Source organism: Lissotriton helveticus, chromosome 12 (genome assembly GCF_964261635.1).
Source record: "Lissotriton helveticus chromosome 12, aLisHel1.1, whole genome shotgun sequence".
NCBI classification, from domain to species: Eukaryota; Metazoa; Chordata; class Amphibia; order Caudata; family Salamandridae; genus Lissotriton; species Lissotriton helveticus.
Genome location: NC_136073.1, coordinates 812,441,230 through 812,464,622, shown reverse-complemented (window position 1 = coordinate 812,464,622; position 23,393 = coordinate 812,441,230). Strand labels below are relative to the sequence as shown.

At 44.4% G+C, this 23,393-nt stretch overlaps 1 protein-coding gene across 1 annotated transcript in view; it reads left to right on the top strand.

Moving 5' to 3' along the window:
• The window catches only part of SLC50A1 (solute carrier family 50 member 1), a 50,113-nt gene extending 27,567 nt beyond the window's left edge, over positions 1 to 22,546 (top strand). The window contains exons 3-6 of the mRNA XM_078670575.1: positions 2,224 to 2,347; positions 5,525 to 5,686; positions 6,716 to 6,835; positions 17,387 to 22,546. Coding sequence (XP_078526701.1) covers positions 2,224 to 2,347; positions 5,525 to 5,686; positions 6,716 to 6,835; positions 17,387 to 17,491 — 511 coding nt within the window. The 3' untranslated portion in view covers positions 17,492 to 22,546. The remainder of the gene's footprint in view (positions 1 to 2,223; positions 2,348 to 5,524; positions 5,687 to 6,715; positions 6,836 to 17,386) is intronic.
• Positions 22,547 to 23,393: the final 847 nt, after the last annotated feature.

Sequence of the window (23,393 nt, the reverse complement as noted above, 5' to 3'; positions counted from 1 at the left end):
CGTGGGTCCGCATAGCCCACACAGTTGGGCCATGATTGAAAAAGCAAATTTTGAAAATGTTAAAATGCTCTGTAAATGATTAGTAATTTAAACTTTGAGACCAGAAATTAAGTTGGTTTACCAATTTTGGTTTGTGGGAGAAGCGCATGTACAGCAAATAGAAACTAGTATGGAAGATTGGTGACCTCATTTGAAGCACTGGCATGCAGCGGCTAAGAAAGAGTTTGTATTAGTAGCAAAAACATGACAAAGTGATGTGCTAGAGCTCAGCATATCACCTCCTTTTTTTAAGAAATTAAATAGAATTTTGAATAGCTCTAAACTACCCATTAAAACAATTAAATCTTCGATTTTTGCATTTTTGTATGTGAATTAATTAAAATATTTTCATAATTTATTTGTCTTATGTTTACTTGTTTCTGCATTTTTGGTGTTGTTTCAAGGTTCAAATTGTAGATAGTTCTGGGTGGGGGTCCCCTGCTTCGACTGGCGAGTCACTTCACCTAGGGCATGGAAACCATTATACAGCCTTTTCTCGGACTTAAGCCTGATTATGAGTGTCCTGTCCCAGATACAATAATTATTAGACGGAGTAAAATCGAAGACCAAAGTGATGGTAGTTTAGGGCTTGTGATAATTGCTGCCCATTGCAATTTTCCATGACAAAAGGGAGTAAGAGAATTACTGTCAAACTATAATCAGAGACGCTGGAATTATGCGATACATTTTCCATCATCTGCTGCATTATTTGCAAATGTTAAAAAAAATATTCTAGCTCAAACGGATCAAAAGTTACTTAAAAAAAGGCAGAGGCTTGTTGCTGAGTAGTAAAGGCTATTCGCGAAGGTCGACGGTAGCTTATTGCTGTATTTTTGTTAAAATTGTACTAATGAGATTAAACGTGTCCTAAAACAGTGTTAATATGGGTAAAATGACAGAATCATACCAAACAATTGCTGCATTGTGCCCCATAATTTGCCTCCTGTGGCCACATCATTTAGTCAACTCTGCCACATAATTTGATCCTATCTTGCCGCATAATTCCAGTGGCCCTGACTGTAATTGATACGTAGCTTTTACCATACCTCCAAGGAAGGCATTGTTTTCTCCGTATGTACTGAAAATGAGGCATAACGTGCAGATTTTGGTTTGTGTCAATATCTCTGCATTTCCCGCTCTTTTTTCACCCATTGAGTTGCAGCACCTTTACCAACCGAATTGTAATAGTGGTGCGGACCTTATCTACCCAGTAATTACAGTATGTATATACAGGGCCACTGAAATTAAGCAGCAGGGGAGAGCTAAATTATGCAGCAGGGTTGAGTAAATCATGCAGCAAGAAAAGGCAAATTATGCGATGCAAAGCGGCACATTTTTTATAGTATTGCTTCATTACTTTGTACTTTTTAACACTGTCCGGGCATTGGGTGCACCATATTAGTACCAGTTTAACACCCAAATATAGCAATAAGCAACATTTGCAATAGGCCTTCCACTACACAGCAACTTGTGTCTCTGCGTTGTAACTTTTGATCTGTTTGCGCGAGAAACACATGTTTTTGTTTTGTTAAAATCTGCAGATTATTCAATAAATGATTGATTATGTGGAAAATGCGGCAAACCTATAATCAAGCGAAAATCGGCGCGGCCGCACAATCCCAAAATTCCAGTGGCATTGGCTACTATATACATCACAAAGTTTATAATTGCGAGCTGTGGGTCGTAATTTACATTTACAGGGCTCTTTATAATGCGACCCTAAAAGAATCTCCCCATCTGGATGTCGGCTTTGTGGGACTTCCGACCTCCGCAGCACGTGCAGACATCTGGGTCACATTAGGTAAAACGTGTTGCAAAACGTTGTGCTTTTTCTGAGAAATGGCCTATCCATTCAAAAGAAAAACAACCCTTAGTGTCGCAGTGGGCATCCGTTTTCGTGCTGCTCGAATTGAAACCGGATATATTCGTCTTCTCGCCAGATGTGTGCGCGCTCTGCGTGCCCCCCACGGTGGGGCTCGGCCTTGTAAAAAGTGCCTTAGTGGGCCCACAAACTATTTTACAGGGCGAGAAGTCGTGGAGTGGACCACAGACCGAGGGGTTTACAGAGTTCTTGAACCCTTGAAAGGAAAGGGGACAGAAGTGTTAATGGAGAGAGGGTTGTCACAGGAGATGGAGGGGGCGGCACGTTTCACCTTCTTCTGGCTTCTTTTTTTGTTTCCATAGTAACATGGGCTGGTTCTACTACGGGTACCTGAAGGACGACTGGACGCTGATGAGCGTGAACTGCATCGGTGTGTGCCTCCAGACGCTCTACATCCTGGTGTACCTCAGGTTCACCCCGGAAAAGGTACAGAACAGCGTCTACTTCCTGGTTCACCTCTGTGTGTGCTACTCATGCTGTTTCACTACACTGAGCGCGTGAGTCTTGTTGGAGTGAGATCAAAAATGGAGGGGTGGCCAACGCTGTTCCAAGAGGGCTGGACCCTTGCCAGGTTTTCAGTATAAGCCTCGGGGGTACATGGAGTGGGATTTAAGTGAGGTTCAGTGGCGTAGCGTGGGCAGGGCCACAGGGGCGGTTGCCCAGGGCGCAACATTCTTAGGGCAATTTTTAGGGATGCAACATTTTAATATTGTCCCTCTGCTATCCTTCTCAATCCAAATAACGTGAGTAATATCTACCACTCAAATTACTCTCATATTTCACTATACTAATTCACCACTAATCCTTTATGGCTTCCGGAGTAGCGTGCTACTCGCCAAAAAAGCGCTTCAACACCCCATCAGAGGTAACAAGTGCTATATAAATGCAAACCGTATTCCCTCTTCTATCCCTCCGCTATCCTTCTGAATCCAAATAACTGACTACTTTCCACCACTGAAATTACTTTCATATCTCAATAAACTAATTCAACACTAATCCTTTATGGGTTTCGGAGTAGCGTGCTACTCACCGAAAAAGCGATTTGACGCCTTCTCTGGGGTAGTAAGCGCTATATAAATGCAATTACAATACAATACACTAGGGGCACAACATTTTTAAAGAAAAGTGGAAGGATACTTGCTTTGCCCCGGGCGCTGACGCTGGCAACCCGTGCAACACCGCTGAGTGGGGTTAATCTAAAAATACGGCTTGGATGGTGGTCTCCTGGAGGTACATGAGGCTACTTTCTTTATCCACACCCATGGTATTTTCATGTCCCGGCCGGTGCAAAAATAAGCAAAATCACTTAAAATCAATATTTTTAGCTTTTATATGTACATTCTTTAAGCAGCAAATATAAATAGAAAACAATTTTAAATGTGTTCTAGAGCTGCGTTAATCATCCCTGACTAATAAAGGAAACAAAAGCAGAAAAGTAATGTTACAAATAAATATATAAGACTTGGTTTAAATTTCTATTTTTTACCATTTCCTGGCCTTTGCATACTCTCTAAACAACAACAAATGGTCGGTATTTTTTCTTGAAAGGGTGGCAGCCCTAAATGTAGGCGCACAAAGAATGGCAGAAATCACTCAAAGTTGTAATCCAATGTTCCTAGTGCTCAACAGCATTAAAGCCGCGCTACCTTGATTCGCGCTCAGTCCGGGCACGATGCATCTATGTGTCACAAAAAGTGCTCCATGTTTAATCCGGCCATTTTTATACTCCATCAATTTTTCATCACAATATTTTCACAGGTGCCACTCAAGGCTTTTCTTAGCAGCACTAGAGGTTAATTTTGCAACATGTTATAATAGACAAAGCTCTTGTATTAATTGAATATGTGGTTGTGTATTTTGTTTGGGAACCTGATGAGGCTCCATTTTGTGACAACCTGCACACCATTGCTGTAAATTCGTTGTTTTTAATGCAAAACACGAATTTCAGTTTTTGACGGCGTACAATAAGTTTTCATTACTACCCAGCTGAATCATTTTTAGTAACCTTAGTCTTAAGAATAACGAACAACAGCGCGATAATGCCACAGGAGCGTAAACTTCAAAGAGGATGACACGCTCATCTACTCTTACTGATTTCCATGGCCTACTCTGGTCACCCCAACTGAAAGATGTCAGGTACAGAGCAAGAAAGCATCTAGTAAACCAGACCCAAGTCAGCACGACTCTGGGTATTCCCACCTGAGTGCTGAGCGTACACAAACACGTCAGTGATCCATGGCAACATACCTGAACTCTGTGGCAAGCACCCAAGTAAGTACAGAACAGAAGATACAAGCTGCCCTCTAGTTCAGACAGAGCAGAGAGCATTCCCTTCCCAGGACAATGCACACATCCTGCCAGCCACATAGCAACCCACACCAGTGGTACCAACCATTGCACTTGGGTCCCAACGCGTCAACAGTGCAGAGCACACATGAGCACCCCTGTCCGCGATGTTCGGAATCCGTGCACATATTTTCAGAAAAACAACACCTAAATCGCAGTTGGTTTGAAAATAACAAATTAAACAATAGTTCAGAACCTATCTTAGTGATACATCCCCACACATTTCAGTCTACAAAATGTTATGCTCTGATATCTTGATTTGTTTCCATGCATCCTCTCCTTGGTAACCAGTTCTGCAGCTCAGAGTGTGTGACGTCATAGAATGTTTATGTATGCTTTGAGAGATCAGTTCCAGAGATTGGGCTGAGCAGCAGGAGGTTTTTCCTTTTGGGGCCATGCATTGCCCATGTAATCTACCTGTAACCTGAACCTAATCTTTACAATAAATCTTCCTCATATTTTCTACATTACCTGCTACTTGACTTCCTGCTTACGAGTGTCTGTCCTCCGTTGTTACAATGACACGTAAAACCTGTTGTGCCATAGAATATTTTTTTTATTTTATTTTGCTTTTGTGTGTCACTAAGATTAGTCCAGCTGCAACCTCTTGATTTGTTGTTTAAAAAAAAAATTCTGGTGTATGGTTGCTTTTTTGGGGTTATTGCTGTTTAAATATTCTGAAGATCCCATTCACTTTGATGAGGTTTCATGCAAAGGATATTGGGTCATAACTAAAACATGATTTCTGACACAATATGACATTGTGAACTTAACAAACCAGAGAGACAACGAAGACTAGAATTTTTTTCGACTATTGCACAGCTGGAGGTGGCAGCCACAAGCACGTTGTTTTGCTTTGATCTGCTGCATTCTAGTGTGTGACTGTTTTTTTGTTGTCCTGCTGTTTTCAAGTCTCGTTATTTTTTTGTGTTATGCTGTGTTTTGTTATGCGAGTTTGTTTCTTCCAGTTATTCCTGTTATTACAAATATGTTCTAATGTGTGACTGGTTTTAAATTATTCATGCTTTCCTCTAGTGTAGGATTATTTATTGTTATTTTTTGCTTGTTTCTAGCGGGTGGATGTCGATTTTATTATCCTGCTGAGTTGTCGTGTGTTTTTATTTACGTTCTGCTCTTTTTTGTACATGTCCGCTTCTTCCGTAATTTCTACTGCTATTGAGTGTGTGATTGTGCTTTCTGTGGTTCTGCTGTTTTCTAGTGTTTGATTATTTCTGCATGTTTTCTGTTGTTTTCTAGTTCTCCATCCTGATGAAGTGCCTGGGTTCGCTGACGGTGCTTATCCTGGGTTATTTTTATTTCTACATCCAAATCCCTGATGTGCCAACGCGCTTGAGCCGGCTGGGGCTGTTCTTCAGCATCTTGACTATTGGCATGTACATGTCCCCACTCATAGACCTGGTAGGTCACGAATGATTGACAGGCAGGACTAATGGCTCCCCTACCCCCACTGCACGCCCTGTTACCTACAATTTGTGGTATGAACAACATAAACACCCAGCATTGTCTGAGGACATAGTTGAGTTAGAACTGTTTACACTTGTCAAGACCAACCTGTAGCTGGTGGAATTTGAGACATTGCCTCTTGTAGAAGATATAGATTCATTGTTTGCATTTAAGCGTGCTTGATGTGACTTTGAGCTTTCTGCAGTGGGGGGTGACCTTCTGCACATTTTTAAGTAAGGTTTTTCCAGTTAATCCTGCTGTGAGAGAAGTTTTTTTTTTTTTTGGATAGTTGTGAGTAGGCCCTATACGCGGACACCTGTGTATATTTGTATATATATCACACGTTTTCCTTCTCGCCTCGGGCGCACTGATAGTGTAGCCATACATTGACTTCTGGTTCAGGGGTCAGATGGAAGCGTGCTCTTTTGGTCTGAAAATCTGGAATAGCATACCATTGAGTTTGCGGGGAAATCCCCTCAGAAGTAGCCTGTAGAAGGACATTAAAAAATTGGCTTTTTAATTAATTCCAGTCTCCTCCCCTAGCTTGCTGAATTTAGGGTACCCACAGATAATCAAAATCCTAGTGCTGGGACATTTAGTAGAAGCATCAATGCGCTCTAAAAATTAGCATCACCACTCACCCCGTGTCTCCTCCTTTGTAGCGGGAGTCTTCGAAGCAACAGAATGGTGTTGCAGGTTCAATGCTGCATCGTAAATCTACAATTCAGTGGGCTTCACATTCTGAGTGTGCTGTTTCAGGCAGTATAGCACTTTACAAATAATTGTTATATCGTATGAGGTCATTTAATTCTGGTATTGGGATGATGGAAGTGCTCCGAAACATGGTCCTGTGCTTATCTTATGACATAAATGGTTTTCAGTGATAATAGCTCCTAGTGCACATTCGCCTGCAAGAACATTTACTAGCTACGTTTCCTTTTATGAACTCTGATTAATGCATCCATGTTCTTGTGTTTTACACAGGCTAAGATCATCAAGACCAGGTCCACCAAGTGCCTGTCTTTTCCACTGACCGTGGCAACCTTCTTGACCTCAACCTCCTGGGTCCTGTACGGACTGGAGCTCAACGACCCCTACATCATGGTGAGTGAGCCATTCACTGCTGCCTCCTTTATAAATTTAAGAGATGTTTGTTCTCCACATGTTCAGGGGTGATCAAATCTCGTTACAGTTCTGCCTGGGAGATGTGTGTTGAAGACATATGCAGTTTAAAAGATCTGACCATTCCAGTGCTGCTAGGCTCTTTCAACTTTTTTTAATGAAACCCAGTATCCCTTCTACAAAAGTGTCAGGTGAGAAACTTGCAACAAGTGGGCCAAACATTGCTAAGTTTTCTTAAGATATCCTTATTAGGATCACATGTTTTCCTATGGGTTTTGTATAGGCCGCACTTACTACCTACTGCACATCAACACATGGGTCATACGAGTTTCCTAGGTCACACACCCCCATTGGACCAGGCTTCCTTCCATTGATAATGCTTCTTTCTCAGGTAACGCATCTCTCGCCCTTCCTCAGCCTAGTTTACAAACTCTTGTGAGACACATTTCACTAGACACTATTACTTAACCTTTGCTAAATCGAGCTTAGGTAGCACCTCTTGGCTAGGGCTGTGCTGCTTATGTCTGCCACATCTTCATCCATAAGCCAAGCCATTTTAACCCAAGATGCATTATATGTGCAGTAGGACGTATCCAGAGCGGAGCCCACTCCATTTTGTTTGTATCTTCGATGCGTTGTGCTGCCAGAGGTCCTTACCCCGTACACCCTCCTGTAGTTTGGATACGTTTGCATGTGTTGTATGTTAAGGTGAAATGTTTCGTATCAACTTTGTATTAATTTTGAGAAAAGATAGTCAAATCAATGCTTTGTCGTTGACAAATTGCTCTTCAATTTTACTTCAAAAAGATAAAGCTGCGCACTCAATGTTTATTTTTCCCAAAATTATAACTTGGTTGAGTAGCTTACCTTTGTTTTTACAAACCCTTAATTTTAAGCACAGCATTTTAGCGGAATAGTTGTTGTATGGGAGCGCAAGTACGACATTTACAAAACTGAGAGTTTCAGATGGATTAGACAAGTCCTGGTTGTTTTTGGTCCCGATGTTACAAGTGAAGTTGCATCACAACCAATCATCTTAGTGCATTGTTCTTTGTATAAAGTTGTGCTACAACTAGAAGATTCAAGTTTTTCAGGTTTGCAAGATCTCTTCCTCTGCAAGTCAAAGATTTTGCAACTGTACTCGGTAGACATTTGATCCGTGGTACTTTGAAATCTAATATTTAGTCCTCTGTAGTACATTCTAAAGGTTTCAGGTCCTAGGACTTTGCCCAAAGTTAGATATTAGAGGCAGGACAAAGATGGGTTTAGTTAAACTTTCCTTCCCAGACCTTAGGTATTGAGTGAGGGTCTCTGCAAACTCGATATCGCTTTATTCAATGCATCAGTTGGGCATAGAGAAATTGATGGACCAGACATAAATCATTCTGCTACAGATGCGGATACGTGCAGATCTTTCACGACTTACTATAACAGTCTTTTATCTCAATACCTGCATTAAATGGAATAAAAAATTAGCACAACCCTTCAGTAATTTTTTTTTAATAGAATGACCCAGAGGGAAATTTGAAGCAGACCTGTCTGTATGAAACTGATCTGTCGTTTCCCAAAGTGTGGTTTACGAAAAGAGTTGAAGAATTGGATTTATAAGAAATATTGGTTATATTTTTCATATTATAGCAGCAGTTGACACAAAGCCACGCCACCCTAATTTCACGCAGTGAAAACTGTTTAGAAGAAAGCAGGTAAATAATAGTCTGTAGTTCGAAGCGAAAAACCTTTCACATTAAGCACTAAATGTATCATATCTGTATGGATGGCCTATCAAACACATACGAATAAAAACATAAGAAAATACGCAGTCAGACTTAAGTGGAGGATTTATCAGCAGAGCAAAGATAATAAAACAGCCTCCTACAAATGGGGTGAAGCACTTGTTTGTTTGTTTATTGATAGTTTTATGTTGCATGAACCACCCCTACAAGCGCAAAGAGGGTTTTTCCTAGGGTCAAGCTGCAGTTACAAATTATTACAAGGGAAGACTTTTGCAATTATACAGAAATAAGACGCATACTAATTAGGAGAAAAGATGGGTTTCATACAAATGCTACCTGTAAATACATAGAGAAGAGAACCTTATACAACACTTGGATCGAGTCAAGGGAAGGGGAGGAGGGATAGCTATTATTTACAGAGACCATCTTTCGTGTAGATTTCACGACAGCCCCCTCGCGGACTGTGAAAATGTGCACTTCACCATTCAACTGTCCCCTCGTAACTCCCTCTCGGGAATCCTTATCTATCGCCCCCCAGGGGCTTTGGGACAGTTTTGTAGCTCCCGCCTGGAAACCTCCATGGCCATGGCCAGCACCTTGCCCAATCTTTTAATCCTAGGGGATCTCAATATCCACTTTGATAATACTAATGACTTTACCGCTTCAGAACTCCTTCTAGACCTGGCATCCCATCAACTTCACCTACAGAACGACCGACCCACGCATACTCTTGGGCATTTGCTGGATCCCATCGTCTGCAACATCCCGGACCTCAAAGTTAGAACACCTATCCCTCTGCCTTGGTCCGACCACTTGCTTATCCCCTTTAGCTGGTGGATCTCGACCATTCCACCTCCCAACCAAGCTCCTGGTAGACCCTCTCGTCCCTGGGCCAAACTGGATATTGGCAAATGGAAGCAGGTCCTGGAGTTCTCTAGGCCCAACTATGAAACCAACCCCGCCACAGCGGATGCCGAGTTTTCTTTAAGGATAGAAAATTCCCTCAACACTGTCCTCCCCAAAAAACTGTATCTGAAACCCCGGAAAAAACCCACCTCCCCATGGTTTACACACGAGGTCCGCCTCCTGAAAAAACTTTGTAAGAGGTCTGAAAGAGTGTGGAGAAAAGACTTTGACCCTAACAGCAAGAGGGACTATAAACTGGCTATCCTCAATTTTAAAAAAGCTCTAAAAGCCGCGCAAATAGCCTTCTTCAATGAAAAAATTAGCTCTGCATCCTGCTCGTCTAGAGAAACCTTTCAAATTGTAAAAAAAACTTTTAAAAACCCCGGAGCCTATATGCACGAGCGAGCTCTCGGACAATCACTGCAACGAGTTAGCCACCTATTTTTATCAAAAGATCCCAAACATCCTCCTCCAACTCCCTCCTCTCACCTCCACGGACCCTTCACTTCTGTGTCCGACTCAGGCCTGGAACCTTAATGCTGGACTAGACATGTTCACCGCTATCAATGAGGATATTCTGTCTCCCATCCTCCATTCACTCAAGAGTGGCTCCCCGCGCGACCCAGCCCCAGTTAAGATCTTAAAACAGGCGGTACCCACCATCCTTGCCCCGATGGTGAATTTGATCAATGCCTCACTAGCAGATGGAACGGTACTTCCCAGTTGGAAGAAGGCAGTGGTCAGGGCCTTACTCAAAAAACCTAACCTGGACCCCTTAAACCTGACTAACTTCAGACCGATCTCTCTCCTTCCATGCATCAGTAAGTTGACTGAAAAATGTATTAACGGCCAGCTGTCCAATTACCTGGAATCCAATGGTCTGCTTAAACCTTCACAGACAGGTTTTCGCCCGGGCCAGGGTACTGAAACGGCGATGGTGGCGGTCGTCGAAGAAGCCAGGAAGATCATCGATGCAGGAGGATCAGTGGCAGTGATCCTCCTGGATCTAAGTGCAGCCTTCGACACCGTCAACCATCAGGTGCTGGCTCAGCGGCTCAGAGACTTGGTATTTGAGGACTCGCGCTGTCTTGGTTAAAATCTTTTCTTCACTGTCGCTCCTTCCAGGTGGCAGAGGGTAACTACATCTCCAAAGAGACCCCCATACGCTGCGGAGTGCCGCAGGGCTCTTCGTTGAGCCCTACGCTCTTCAACGCGTACATGTCTCCCCTCGAAAAAATTGTCACCCCATATGGAATTAAACTTCTGACATATGCAGATGACACCCAGCTGGTGGTCTCTCTCAGTCGATCTGTATTCCTGTCTGAGAGATATAGTCAGCTGGATGGACAGGTCCCACTTGAAACTTAACGGTGAGAAAACGGAGATACTGGTGATGGGCAATCAGTCTAATTTCCGTCCGGAATCCTTGTGGCCCCCCTGCATGGGCCTGCCTCCAACCCCCAAACCCGACATCAAAAGTCTCGGGATTTGGCTAGACCAAAACCTCACCATGAACACCCAAGCAAGGAAAACGGCTGGAGTTTGCTATGGTCTCCTGCGCACTGCCCGTAAGATTCTCCCGTTGCTTCCCTTTCAGTCAAGAAAACTCCTTATCCAGGGCCTTATTCTGTCCAGATTGGACTATGGGAACGCCCTGTATCTTGGCACACCAAAGAAAGTGACAACAAAGCTTCAGGTAGTGCAAAATGCTGCCGCTCGGATTCTTACGGACACCAAGAATCGCTGCACGGCCAAACCTGCCATTAGAACATTGCATTGGTTGCCCGTCTTGGAAAGAGTGCAGTTCAAGGCCTTATGCCTTACTCACAAAATTCTCCATGGGAAAGCGCCCCCAATTCCTCAAAGACTTCATCGTTCCGTACACCACCTCCAGAACCCTCCGATCCTCTAATACCCACCTAATCTTGATACCTAGGATCAAGAGGTCACGCTCAGGAGGCCGGCGTTTTTCTTATAACGCTTCTAAATTATGGAACTCACTCCCTCTCGATCTTCGTGCCCAACCCAATCTCTTGTCATTCCGGAAACTTCTAAAGACTTGGCTGTTCCCGTAACCTCTTTCTCCTGTTCTCGCCTGTTCTTCTGTCAGCGCTGGGACGCTTACGGGCAGCCATGCGCTTTAGAAATCTTTTAACATTTAACCTTGTGGGTTACAATTAAGAAGGTATTTTACATAGGAATTCTGTACATGATGAAGATGTTTGCTCTGTGACTCACATTTGAGATAGTTGACTTTGGCCTAGAAAGCGAACGCACCACTGGAGGGAAACAAGTTCTTGCATAGCAAGGAAGATGGTGGACTTTTTATTGTTTCCACTGTCCCCCCCCCCCCCACCCCCCGCGTGGACTTCACAGTGTGTGAATCCCTTGTGGGAGCTCCATGTTAGAATGATGTTCACACATGCCTTATACGCACAAGTACATTTGGACACACTCGCTTAACCAAATATACGCTTTCTGTATACCTAAAATCAATAAAGTATTTTGAAAAAAAAAATGTATGTTCATCCATTCAAGCAATAAACTCTACAAGGCAGGGGGGGTGACTACATTCAATGGAGAAGCTATCTTCGGCCAAGTGTGCCCATCCTCAGGTTATCAGAAAAAATGACAGATTTGCGAAACTTTGATACTCTCTTGCCACTTGTGTATTCACAAGTAGAAAAGTGAGGGATCTGATCGCTTTTTGTTGTATTTATAACGGACTTGTATTTGTGTGACACAACTTAATTCCTCTGAGTACCTGATGTAGCAGCGTAGAAGGAACACATAATTAGTTCTGTGTGAGATAATCCTATGCCTCTGAGATGTTGACATTAGGCCTTTGGAACCCTCCCCTCTTCATAGGGGCTGTAGGTCTCTCGAATAAGAAAGCAGTTTCTTATTAGCTTGGAGTGTTTCTCTTAAAATCCTCTATTTCTGCCACTTTGTTCATTAATTTTGTTTATATGCCAAAATAGAGGTGAAATGAGGCCCTTAAATTAATAGCAGTTCTTTTTCTGCTTGATAAGATCAGAATATCTGAAGTTGAAATGGGTTTTCAGGTGTAATAACTGCACCCAATGGAATGTTACAGTTTGCCACTCAATGCATACTATACTACTATTAGGGAAAATAATGGATTTGTTCCCATGCCTGGAATGCAGCTCACCGAAGAATACAAGGGCAATTTTGTTCTTCTTTTCCTATCAGACATAGTTGGCAGGCTGAAAAATTGAAATGATTGCATTTTCCGAATTCTTTAATTGTGCTATTGTTCAAAATCAGTGCTGCGCAGCCATATCAAACGAACACACGATAAGACGTTAGCAGAGTGGAGGTCACAGGAACCTTAACAGTATTGGCCCAACTTGCCTGCCTCATAACAATGTAGAGCAATTTTGGCGCGCTCTCACAGTACTGGAAGGGAATTCAATGGGAAGTATAGTAGGGGGTATCCAATTTATATGCAAGAGGAATGGATCCATGCCAGATTTTCAAGATATGTAAATGTAAATGTAAATGTATAGGCATTTATATAGCGCACCCACTTACCCATAGGGTCCCAAGGCGCTTCGACCGCTGCGAAACCCTTCCTGGCTTCCCTGAGAGATGGTCCCTTAATGGGTATCTCCAGGGTGAGACCAGGCATCCCCGGCGGTCTGGTGGGGCCGTTAGTGAAGATGAGGCAAGCTAATGCCCAGAGTTGCAGAGTGTGAACGCTGATCAGAGTGGGCACCGAGGCGAGAGAATTATCGAGTCCGCTGACCCTGGTCCAGAAACCTGCCGCGCCGGGAATCGAACCCTGGTCCCGGGCCGTCCTCTGCTCTCGGGTCTGCCGCCTCTAACCAGTGAGCCACACTACTTCACTAAGATATAAATCACTTGGTGATTCCAAATGGAACCCTATTTAAATACTCCGTGTTTATCTGAAGATCTGTCGCGTCTAGCTCTCCTGGACCTCTGTTAATGTCCCCGAGTTAGACTTATGTTGTGTATGTGGATCCATAGTAACATGGCAAAGAGACAAACTTGGCTTTTTCGAGAATGCTGTATCGGAGTGCTATCTTCGGAAACTGGGGGTTACAGAGTTGGAGACTTTGGGGTACAGTATGTACTCCAACGGGCTGTAAGAATTCGGTTGTCCGGCAGATTAAGAATTGCAAAATCCAAGGGCGATTAATGGTCGATTGGAGAATTTTTATGGCACGCTGATGGCTTAGGCTTTTGAAGGTGCTTTGCTTGGTTTATGGATGTGGGCAGAAGGAGCCCTTTGACAAATGCCTGGATCTTTCAGTCCGGTCTAGGCTTCTTAAATGCTCAGGCCCAAGCGGGGAATCTGATCACTGACTAGACACAAGCACAGTGGAGGATTTAATGCACGAAGAGGTTTGGACCAAGCTTCTAAATGCAAGGTGTGCCTGTAGTTTGAAAGTATCTGGTGGGAGATTGTTTTAGAGGTGAGCACAAACAAAGACATGATTTGAGTCTTGTCCATCCCATGTATAATTTCATCCTGTGTCTGGAATGCAGAGCACCAGAAACCAATTAAGGGCCAGTGAGGAGCTCCGGAAACCCCCGGCTCAAATTAAGCACTGGTTCTAGTACAGATCTACAACTATTTTCAGCCGGCATTCTACTGGTGCATGGACCCTATCAACCTTTAGGTTGTCGTCTATTCAGCCCTCCGCAGGCTCATTCCACAATGTCCATGGTCGTCTCCTCGCTGGGCCTGAGTGATCATCCAGGGGACCAGACACCTTGGGGCCTTTAATCCGCATTGGACAGCCCACTTTTCCATGAAGACATCCCCTCTTACATCTGAGTGGGCAACCGCCACCATCCATCACTTCAACAGGCAGGCAGCCTGGGGTTGTCGACTCTTTATTGTGAGCCAACTCTCTTCTTGCAGTGGGCGCAGCGATGGAGAATTGTCCCAATAGCACCTCATCTCACAGGCTCCCTCAGTGTGAGGGCAGATACTTTAGGTTATCTCTCACTGATGGCTCACGAGTGGGAACTGTACCCCAAAGTCATACGGCCCACTTCTCCAGTTGGGGGTTTCTAAAACAGAAAGCGTTCTCTGTTTTGGGCCATACAGTTCTCTTTTACTGGTTCCCTTGGGGATGCTTTGGGGTTCAGTTGTTCAGAGGGCCTACTGTACCTGTTTCCAGTGATTCTGCTGATCTCAATCCCATAAAAGGTGTCAAGCACAGCTGATCCTGATTGGGCAAGGAGGATCTGGTAATCTGAACTGCTGGCCTCATCAGAATTCTGTCATCTTTGCTCTCCCTCACAGGGAGCTGCTCTCACAGTAGGATGCTAGGGTCCTCCATCCTGTTCCTGGAATGCAGCTGCAAGGATGGAGCTGGACCAGTGTCAGCTAGTCCTTTTGCCTTAGGGATGAAGATGTGGACCTCATCTTGGTGACCAGGAAACACAATATGAAACCCATCTAAGAGGTTTGCTGGATCAAAACCTCTGATTTGTGCCAGGGCCGGCGAGGCCATAGCGGGCACCAGGCGTTTCCCCGGTAGGCCGCTAGGGTTTGGGCCGGTTTTGGGCTCCTGGGAGGCCAAGTCAGAAGGTTTAGATCCCACTAAATTGCCTCTCTGACGTCCTGCGACTAGTGTTGTCCCGGGCACAGCCGGGTTTGGCAGTGGCTTCATACAATCTGGCTGCTGTGTGCCTTCATGTGTTTTCTTGGTCAACCATCCATGTTTTAGTTTTTGTTTCCTGAAAGAATTAATTTGCTTGTTTTTCCACACTCTGATTATTTGAATCCTGTGTTAACTTTCTTGATGGCATCCCACTTAAACCAATGTATAATTTTCCAGTTCGGCATCTTTTCTTAAAGACAATTTTGTGGGTGGCAGTGACTTTAGCTTATAGAATCGGACAACTTCAGGCACTCTGTGTTTCAAAGTTTTCCACCTACATAAGGTGGTCTTTTTTGCACCTGTCCATCCTTCTTCCCAAAGTGGTATCTGCATTTAATGAGAGCCCTTCTATAACATAACATAAGTATTTGTAAAACACACGTTCACTCTGAAGGGAGGATATATTGGTGCAGAATAACAGATGTTTACTGTTCCCCAACTCAATGGTACTCATTTTATCGACCAGAGAAGGATGAAAGGCTGAGTGGACCTGCCGGAATTTGAACCTGTGACCATGAGGTCAAACGCAGGCCCCTACAGTGCACGCATTAGTCCACTGAGCCACCAGACCTGGCTATTGCCCTCCCATTTTTTGACCCTTCTCTCCCAGCCACAGAGGGAAAGCAGCTGCAAAGACTGAGATCAAGACGTGCTGGGCCACACTACATTGACAGTACACAAACGGACATATTGGATGATGTGAGCTTACGCTGAGCTAAAAGGGCAAAGCAGTGACTAAATGCACAATTTTGTGTTGGGTCATTCACCACATCAAAATCTGCTTTGCTCTGTCCCACAAAGTCCATCTCAATCCATCAGGGCCATGGCTGCATCCACAGCTGAACGGCTGCAAGGTCACCCTTGCATATTTTTTCTAAGCACTACTACCTACATCCTAAGCATGCAGCGATGGATACTTTGCCCAAGCTGTGCTGCATGACTACTTTGGTTAACCAACACTACTTGAGCCCACTTGCCAGAAGTATTGCTATGAGACTGGATCATGAGGTGAGGAACCTGCGGTAAGATGGATGCGGAGAGGATGTGGCCTGACGGCTAGGTCAGGCGACCTCTAATCTGGGGAAACGGGTTCGAGTCTCGGCAAGGACGCGCATCATCCTGTGATTCTGGGCAAATAACTTAGGGCCATATGTATGAACACATTTTCCCATAGACACAGAATGGGTAAAAACCTTTGATACATCTGGCACTTAATCTCCCCGTGCCGAACAAAAAATGAATGTGTCCTCATGTAACGAAACTGGTGCTCGTGTAAAGCGCTCTGATACCCGATACCTTCGGGTCAAGTTTGCGCTACAGAAAACTATGTAAAACATTTTTTTTTAAATTGTAGATACATAATCTTCACTCGGATTCTTCACTGTATGGCAAGAGATTTCGGGATGATACACCAGCGTGGCAGTTGACGTCCTATATACTTCGGTTTCATGTCTGGAAGCAGAGTAGCTGCAGAAACTGCATTCGGCTATGTAGTGAGAGATATTGCTGGGGAAAGGTTTTGAGGGCCAGTTTGTAGCCTATAAGGATAATTCATGGGGTGGTGAAACTGTGGAAAAATAATAGCTCCACGAGAAATATCTTCACTCAGGGTAAGTATCCAGTGGCGGCTTCTCCACTATGGCAGAGGAGCGTGCCCCCCAAAACTGCAGGAAAGGAGAAATAAAAGGGCACTTGTTTTATTTTTCCTTTCCTGTCGAGTCTTAGGGGCGGGGCCTGGTAGTGCTAGGTACTGAGGGGAGTGGTGGTGCACTCCCATCACTGTGCATGATGGCCGTCTCATGCCGGCCAAACCATCATGCGCAGTGAAATGTCTCTCCTACCCAGCAACGCAGCAGGGTTGGAAGGAGCAGGCACAGACTCATAGTCTGTCCTGGAGCGTGAATTGAGAGCGCTCAGGCCAATCCTGAAGCTGCTCTGTGCGCGTGAGAAGCTTCAAGATTGGCCACAGGGCATTCTGGGAGCCCGTGCCTTCCTTAAGAGGTGAAGAAGAGCGCGACAGGGACGGCTACAGGTAAAAAAAAAAAAGAATTGTAATTTTTTTTACTCCCCTCGCAACCCCTAGTGCCACTTCTGCCCCTCCAACTCCTGCATACCGGCCACTCCTGAAAGTATCTATTTTGTTAGGTACTGTCGTCAAAACTGTGTGATGTTCCTATAGATTTTCAAGCTTTGTCTTACATAAAACTGATTTTTCCTTCATTTTTTTTTTGCAGGTCCCCAACTTCCCAGGAATACTGACAAGTATTCTACGGTTCTGGCTCTTCTGGCAGTATCCGTCGGAAAAAGAATCTTACCCATACAGGCAGATGGAGGCATGAGGGATCCCCGGAAGTGACTCTGCCATGCGGAGTCCAACTCTTCACAGCCATTCGGAGGGCTGTGAATAGCACCCCGTCATTGGGGTTAGTGAAGGTGGTGGTTCGACCCTCCCTTTAATGCGGTTCAAAATGCCAAAGATGAAGGACAGAAAAGTCAAGTGCAAGTTTACGCTGTGACTGCAATGTGTAGCACTTCTATTTGGGGCTTCTGTGTGCTTTCTGTTACAAGCAGCAAAACCATAATTTGTGTGTGGTACTGAATATTTGACGGTACAACGCATGCCATTACATCGCATGCCGTTGCAACGCCAACCTTTACCCCGACTTTCTGTCAGGGGAGCGCTGGAAGTTGGAATAGATTAATTTTCTATTCCAACTCCAGTGTGTGCAACTGTAGGGAAGGTGTTGGAGTTAAATCTATCACCTTCTACCCACTGCTGCACACCTTTTGCGTTGCAACGGCATGCGATGTAATGGCATGCGTTGTAACGGTTGCGTAGTAAAGGCTGTTTCCCGTGGTACTCAATACAAAAGGAACTGGTTTGTGAAGAATGGGGTGGTGGACTAGTTGGGAGTGGAGGTTGTGAAATCTGCAGTGTGGTGCAATTATGTGGTTCTGTGTCAGAATATTGAGTTACAAAATATAGCTAAAATGAAGGTACCTTTGAGTTTACTATTTTTAAGTCCATATTACGTACCCTGAAGTTACATGAATAATTAAGGTATACGGATGTGGAGTTAAGAATACCTAATCTATGGTTACCTATGTATGCTCACTTTCACATTATTGAGTTAGTCGACGTCCTGGCTACGGCATTAATGTGGGACAATATTTAAAACAAAATATTCTGGTAGATTCTGCTTTACCCCATAAGGCATTAGGCCTTTGGCAGTTGTAAGCTGACGATGGCAAGAGAGTAGGTCCTGAGAGATGCCTAACCCTTAGGGAAATTGGAAGTTGTCTTATAGCCTTGAACTTCCAAAACGCGACGAGGGTGGGAGCAGAGTCAGCAGCTTGATAGACCACTAGTCTGCGGCTGGTTCTCTCTGCCCTCTCGAGGCAGAAGCCTGTCAGGAATAGTCCCAATTTCACTACAGGCTAGTACGGGTACACAACTGCATAGTGAGGGATGGTGAACTGATGCAGGGAGATGTGACAGTGCGCCTGTGACTGTGGTGGAGGGGTTGTGGCTGCCTGTACTTTTAGCAATAGGCACAGCCCAGGTATGTCAGTGTTTGTGGGATGAAGCCTCCTCAGTACAGAAATTTGGACATAAATGGTTTTGTCTGGACTGTGTTATCTCCTCGTTAATATCCATTGTCCTTCTAACTACCACTCTTGAAACCTAAAATATGATGCAACGGAGACCTAACTTTTCTTGCCAGATGCAACAGTCTGCCAACGTATCTGCTTTTTTTTCAAAATGGAGTCACTTGCCAGTATCTTTTGTTCACCACTTTTTTTTCTCCTGGATTTTCACTCCAGTCTTATGCAATGTTCTCCTTGTGAGTTTGTTCACAGCAGTTATAACTACCAAAGAATATTTGTTTAATTAGTTCCCAGTTGAGGTTACCAGTTTGAATGTTGCTTTGTTTGTTGTTTTGAATGCAGCGTAGTATTTTGTATTTCTAAAGTTTTGGTGTTGGACATTTTAGAGCTTTCCTCTTTCCCTGAAGCTGGCATGTCAGTGGAATGAATAACGTAAAATCGAAATTTACAGACTGGCCTCTAGGTAGGCTTAGCCTGGACTCAGGATAACCAGTAAATCCTCATGGCCGGGAGTTGGACTGGCCTATCCTTGGCTATGGAGACCACCGGTGGAGGTTACTAGAGTTAGGAGGATGTACGTCTCGTCTTAGACATGTGCCTGACTCCTCAGAGAAGCCCAAGAACAGGCAATGCCCAGATTCATCTTTTGACCTTTTTTTTACCATCGATAGCCGGGAATCAAGCCAGATTATCTGTCTGGCTTCCAGAAGGAACCTCCACTTTTTGCACAATGGTGCTGCAGACGATCACACAAATAAGAAAGGAAATCTGAGAGAAGTGGTGAAAGATGACAATTTTGCATAGGGAATTCTTATTTTAGGATGAGTTCTACCCTGCCAGCTGTACATCGAGGTCTGGGCCCAAGAGTGTGGAGCTTGTAACTTGGAGGCCAGGGATAAAGCTCCCCCAAAAATATTAGCAGGAACAAGCCCTCTGTCTGTCAAGTAGGGATGTAACATTCTGACACTTCAGTCCAGCCGCTGAGGCAGGGCGTTGGCAATGTTACTGTTTTGTCCTCAGAGGAAACAGGGACACTGTGGATGATTCTGCTGAGGATCTCTCTCCTGAGCCAAGGCCAGGAAACAGGAGGGGAAGTGAGGGAACTCCTGCAGCCAGCTATGCAAACACCAGCCCCACGCGGGGACCCAAGGTACGGGAAAAGCAGCACACGGGTCAGGGCTGCCTGCTGACCCCTGCATCCTGTTCACATAGTGCATGGGTGGCTCTATCTTCAAGCTAAAGGCAGAGGCTCAGTAGATGGTCCCAGTGGGCAGAAGGGAGTCAGTGTGTGCACTCCAGAGGTTGTTGCTGTCCTGCAGTGATCTTCCACTGGGGATGTGCAGTTATTGCTCTGTGACTGAGTTAATTCAGTGTTGCTTTACGGCACAGAATTACCTGAAAATTGTGCATGAGTACACATAATTACGTTAGAAGCGTAATTCAGCTTTTGATGCTATTTTTTAATGAGAATCCTCCTACGTGTCAAAATTGGGCACAAGAATGCATTCTGTGCTAAGAAATAGTGCCAAGTGTGACAGAACATGAATAGTAAGCTCAAACAGCAGCTCGCACTCGCTAAATGTATTTTTGGGGTAGGATTTTCATCCAAATTACTCCGGACATTTAGCGCTATCGTATCGCACAATGCCCCCTTCGTGTCCAAAATAGGCGCAAGAAGGCATTTTGTGCTAAGAGATGGCGCAGAATGTGCTGTTAGGGTATTTCCCTCAACTTACACCCGGCATCTAGCGCCATTTTCTTAGAGCAAAATGTGACTCGTTTCCAAACGTATGCGAGAATGCATTTTGCATTAAGAAATGGCGCTAAATGCGGCAGAGCACAAGTAGCAAGCAGGAGTGTCTGCTTGCTGTCGCAAAATGTGTTCTCGCGATAGGTTTGTTTTTCCCCAAATTACTAGTAATTACACGAGCAGGCCCAATTGTTCTGCTATTGGTAATTACGCATCAGAGTAAAGCGGAATTGCAGAACTTATTCCAATTAAGCCAGTTTGATTGAAATTATGTAACAGCGATTCCCCGAATGTAATGTGTGTTCATGCTGTTTTTGTACTTGGGTTTCTCCATGTTCCGCTCCATGCACATACTGTTTCTAGGGTTATACCATGGGCTTGCCACCCACCCCAGGGCATGACCAATGGCATCTACCACTATCTGCCCTTGATGACATTCCGAGCCACGAAGTATGCAGCAGTGCCAGCTTGCATGTTTCCAGGAATTGGTACGTGTGCCCACCCATCACAAGCACTGGTACATGTATGCATGGAGTTGCAGACTTTGTACTTGTCCACAGACAATTGCAACCCCAGTTAATTTGCTAAATGCACAGGTTTTATGAAAGTGATAAATGTGCCTTACCATTGTCTTGCACCAGTACTTGGGCACATGCAATGCAAGCAGTATTGTTCTACTTGTGCACATCCAGTGACCTTGGTACTGCCTGCAACAAATGAATCTGCCTATTAGAAGTACTCCGCAGTGTCCCAAAGTGACCCCATGTTTGATTAGCCTGATGCTCAGAAGTCAGGGAGTGACATAGCTTTCCTCTAGGATTGGTCAGAGTCCAGTGACTGCCACACTTAGACTCCTCTGCGTAGCACCCCACATGTTGGAAGAACGGTTTTAGGACTTGCAGATACCTATGCAGGGGATGACTTTGACACAGGTCATCAAAGTGCACTTTTGGGGAGACTTCTTTGGGGCACGAAGCACGTTTCTAAAGTCCAATTGTCTCCAGATCTGAGCTGGATGGATGACAGAACATGCCAGGCTGCAGAATTAGATGGAGTGGCCACAAAATACAAATCTGAGAGGCCTAAATGAATGCACGGTTATATCTAATAGCCGTCCATAGCTTAAGTCATTCATATGTTTAACAACTGCACTCTTTAACCTCTTCGGTGCTGATGACGGCTCCCGGTCGTCATCAGTTATGGTGGGCGTGTGCTGATGACGGCCGGGAGCCGCCATGACAACGCCCGCGATCGGAATGTGCCGCACAGGCGCAGAATTCCGGCCGCAGCCGGGGGGTTAAGCATGTAAGACATGCTCCGCCTCCTCAGGAGGAAGGCTTTAATGCGCTAACATGCAGAAGAGTGTCCCTCCTTGAGCAGGAATTTGTATGTAGTGCATAATAGATTTCCTAGCGCTGTCTCTTGCCTTAATACACGTGATACAGCACCCATCTCTCAGCAAGCAAACATTGACATAATAAATAAATGTCTCTCAGGGGCCATTCGCTCACCAGGTAGACTGCAATCAGCTATTATGTTTAATAGAGGCCCTCTGAGGCTTTTCTTAATGCACTAATATGTGCAGTGGGGCACTTCTGTCATTAGGGCGATCAGGGCCTAATTCTAAAATGTGTGGTAATCGCACAATCTTTCAACAGGTAACGCCTTAACGCGATGTTTAGATGCCAGAGCGACTCCGCCTCAGCCATGAAAGCTCTCTGGCAACAATCGATTTCTTACCTTGCCCATAAACTTTGCTTCGAGATCTAACACGCCATGCACAGATTTTCAGCAATATAGGATGCTGCTAGACAGAGTAATCAAATCAGCCACACCAAACCCCTCCTAGGCCAGGTGTTTTAGGGGATAACACAGAGTGATGCATTCATTCCTGATGTTCTGAGTTGTACTTCAGTTTTTTAAGATTTTTGTTTATGTGGGTTGTGGGCGTTACAAGAAGTGGCCTGTATATCAGATTTGTGTCTTCCAATTTATAAGTGCCTTAATAATAAAATATATATGTTTGTTAAAAATGTGGGCCTTCGTCTTTCTATTATGTCGGTTTGTACACCACCAAAAGTTAATAATTCAACAATGTAATTATTTTTTATTTACATTTAGTCAGTCCACAGTTTAACTAATAGTATAAACCTAACATTGTAATGAACATTTGTAAATTAGAAATGTAACATTGTTCTACTCAGGTAATATTTCATATGGAATATATTTACTTTTTTTACACTCTTTTGACAACGTATATATCATCTGTGTTCATTAACATTATAAACTACTTCGTGGTCACATTTCCACTTTGATTTGTCCAGAAATAGCGTGATTGTGATTTGTCTTTACATACGAAAAAACACCCATGGGTTACAGAAATGAACATACAATTTTTTGATGAGAGTGAAAGGCTGTCGGACACCGTTTGGGGAGGCCCTGGGCAGAAAGGAGCTACTGCGCCGCTACCATGGGCGTCGAGGTAATTTGCCTCTTATGTCCAGTGCTTAATTTGAGCCGGTGGTTTCCAGTGCTCAGCACTGGCACTTACTCAGCGCTTTTCATGAGCACTAGCTAAGGACACATTCATTTATGGTAGGCACGGGAAGTTTAAGTGATTTGCCCAAAATCACAGGATGTTGAGCCAATGCCGAGACTCGAACCTGGTTCCTCAGCTACGAAGTTGGCAGCTCTGGCCATTATGCCACACTCCTCCCCCACTTTCACAGTTAGTAGTTGGTTCTGTTTTAGGCGGCGCTCACAGGAGAAATGGGCTGGTGCAAGCTGCCTCCTGAGGAGAGCCCCGGCACTTATGTTTTTACAAATTAACCACTGCTTATGTCTCAAGTCTGCCTTACTGTGGCTCTGTAAACTGAACCACG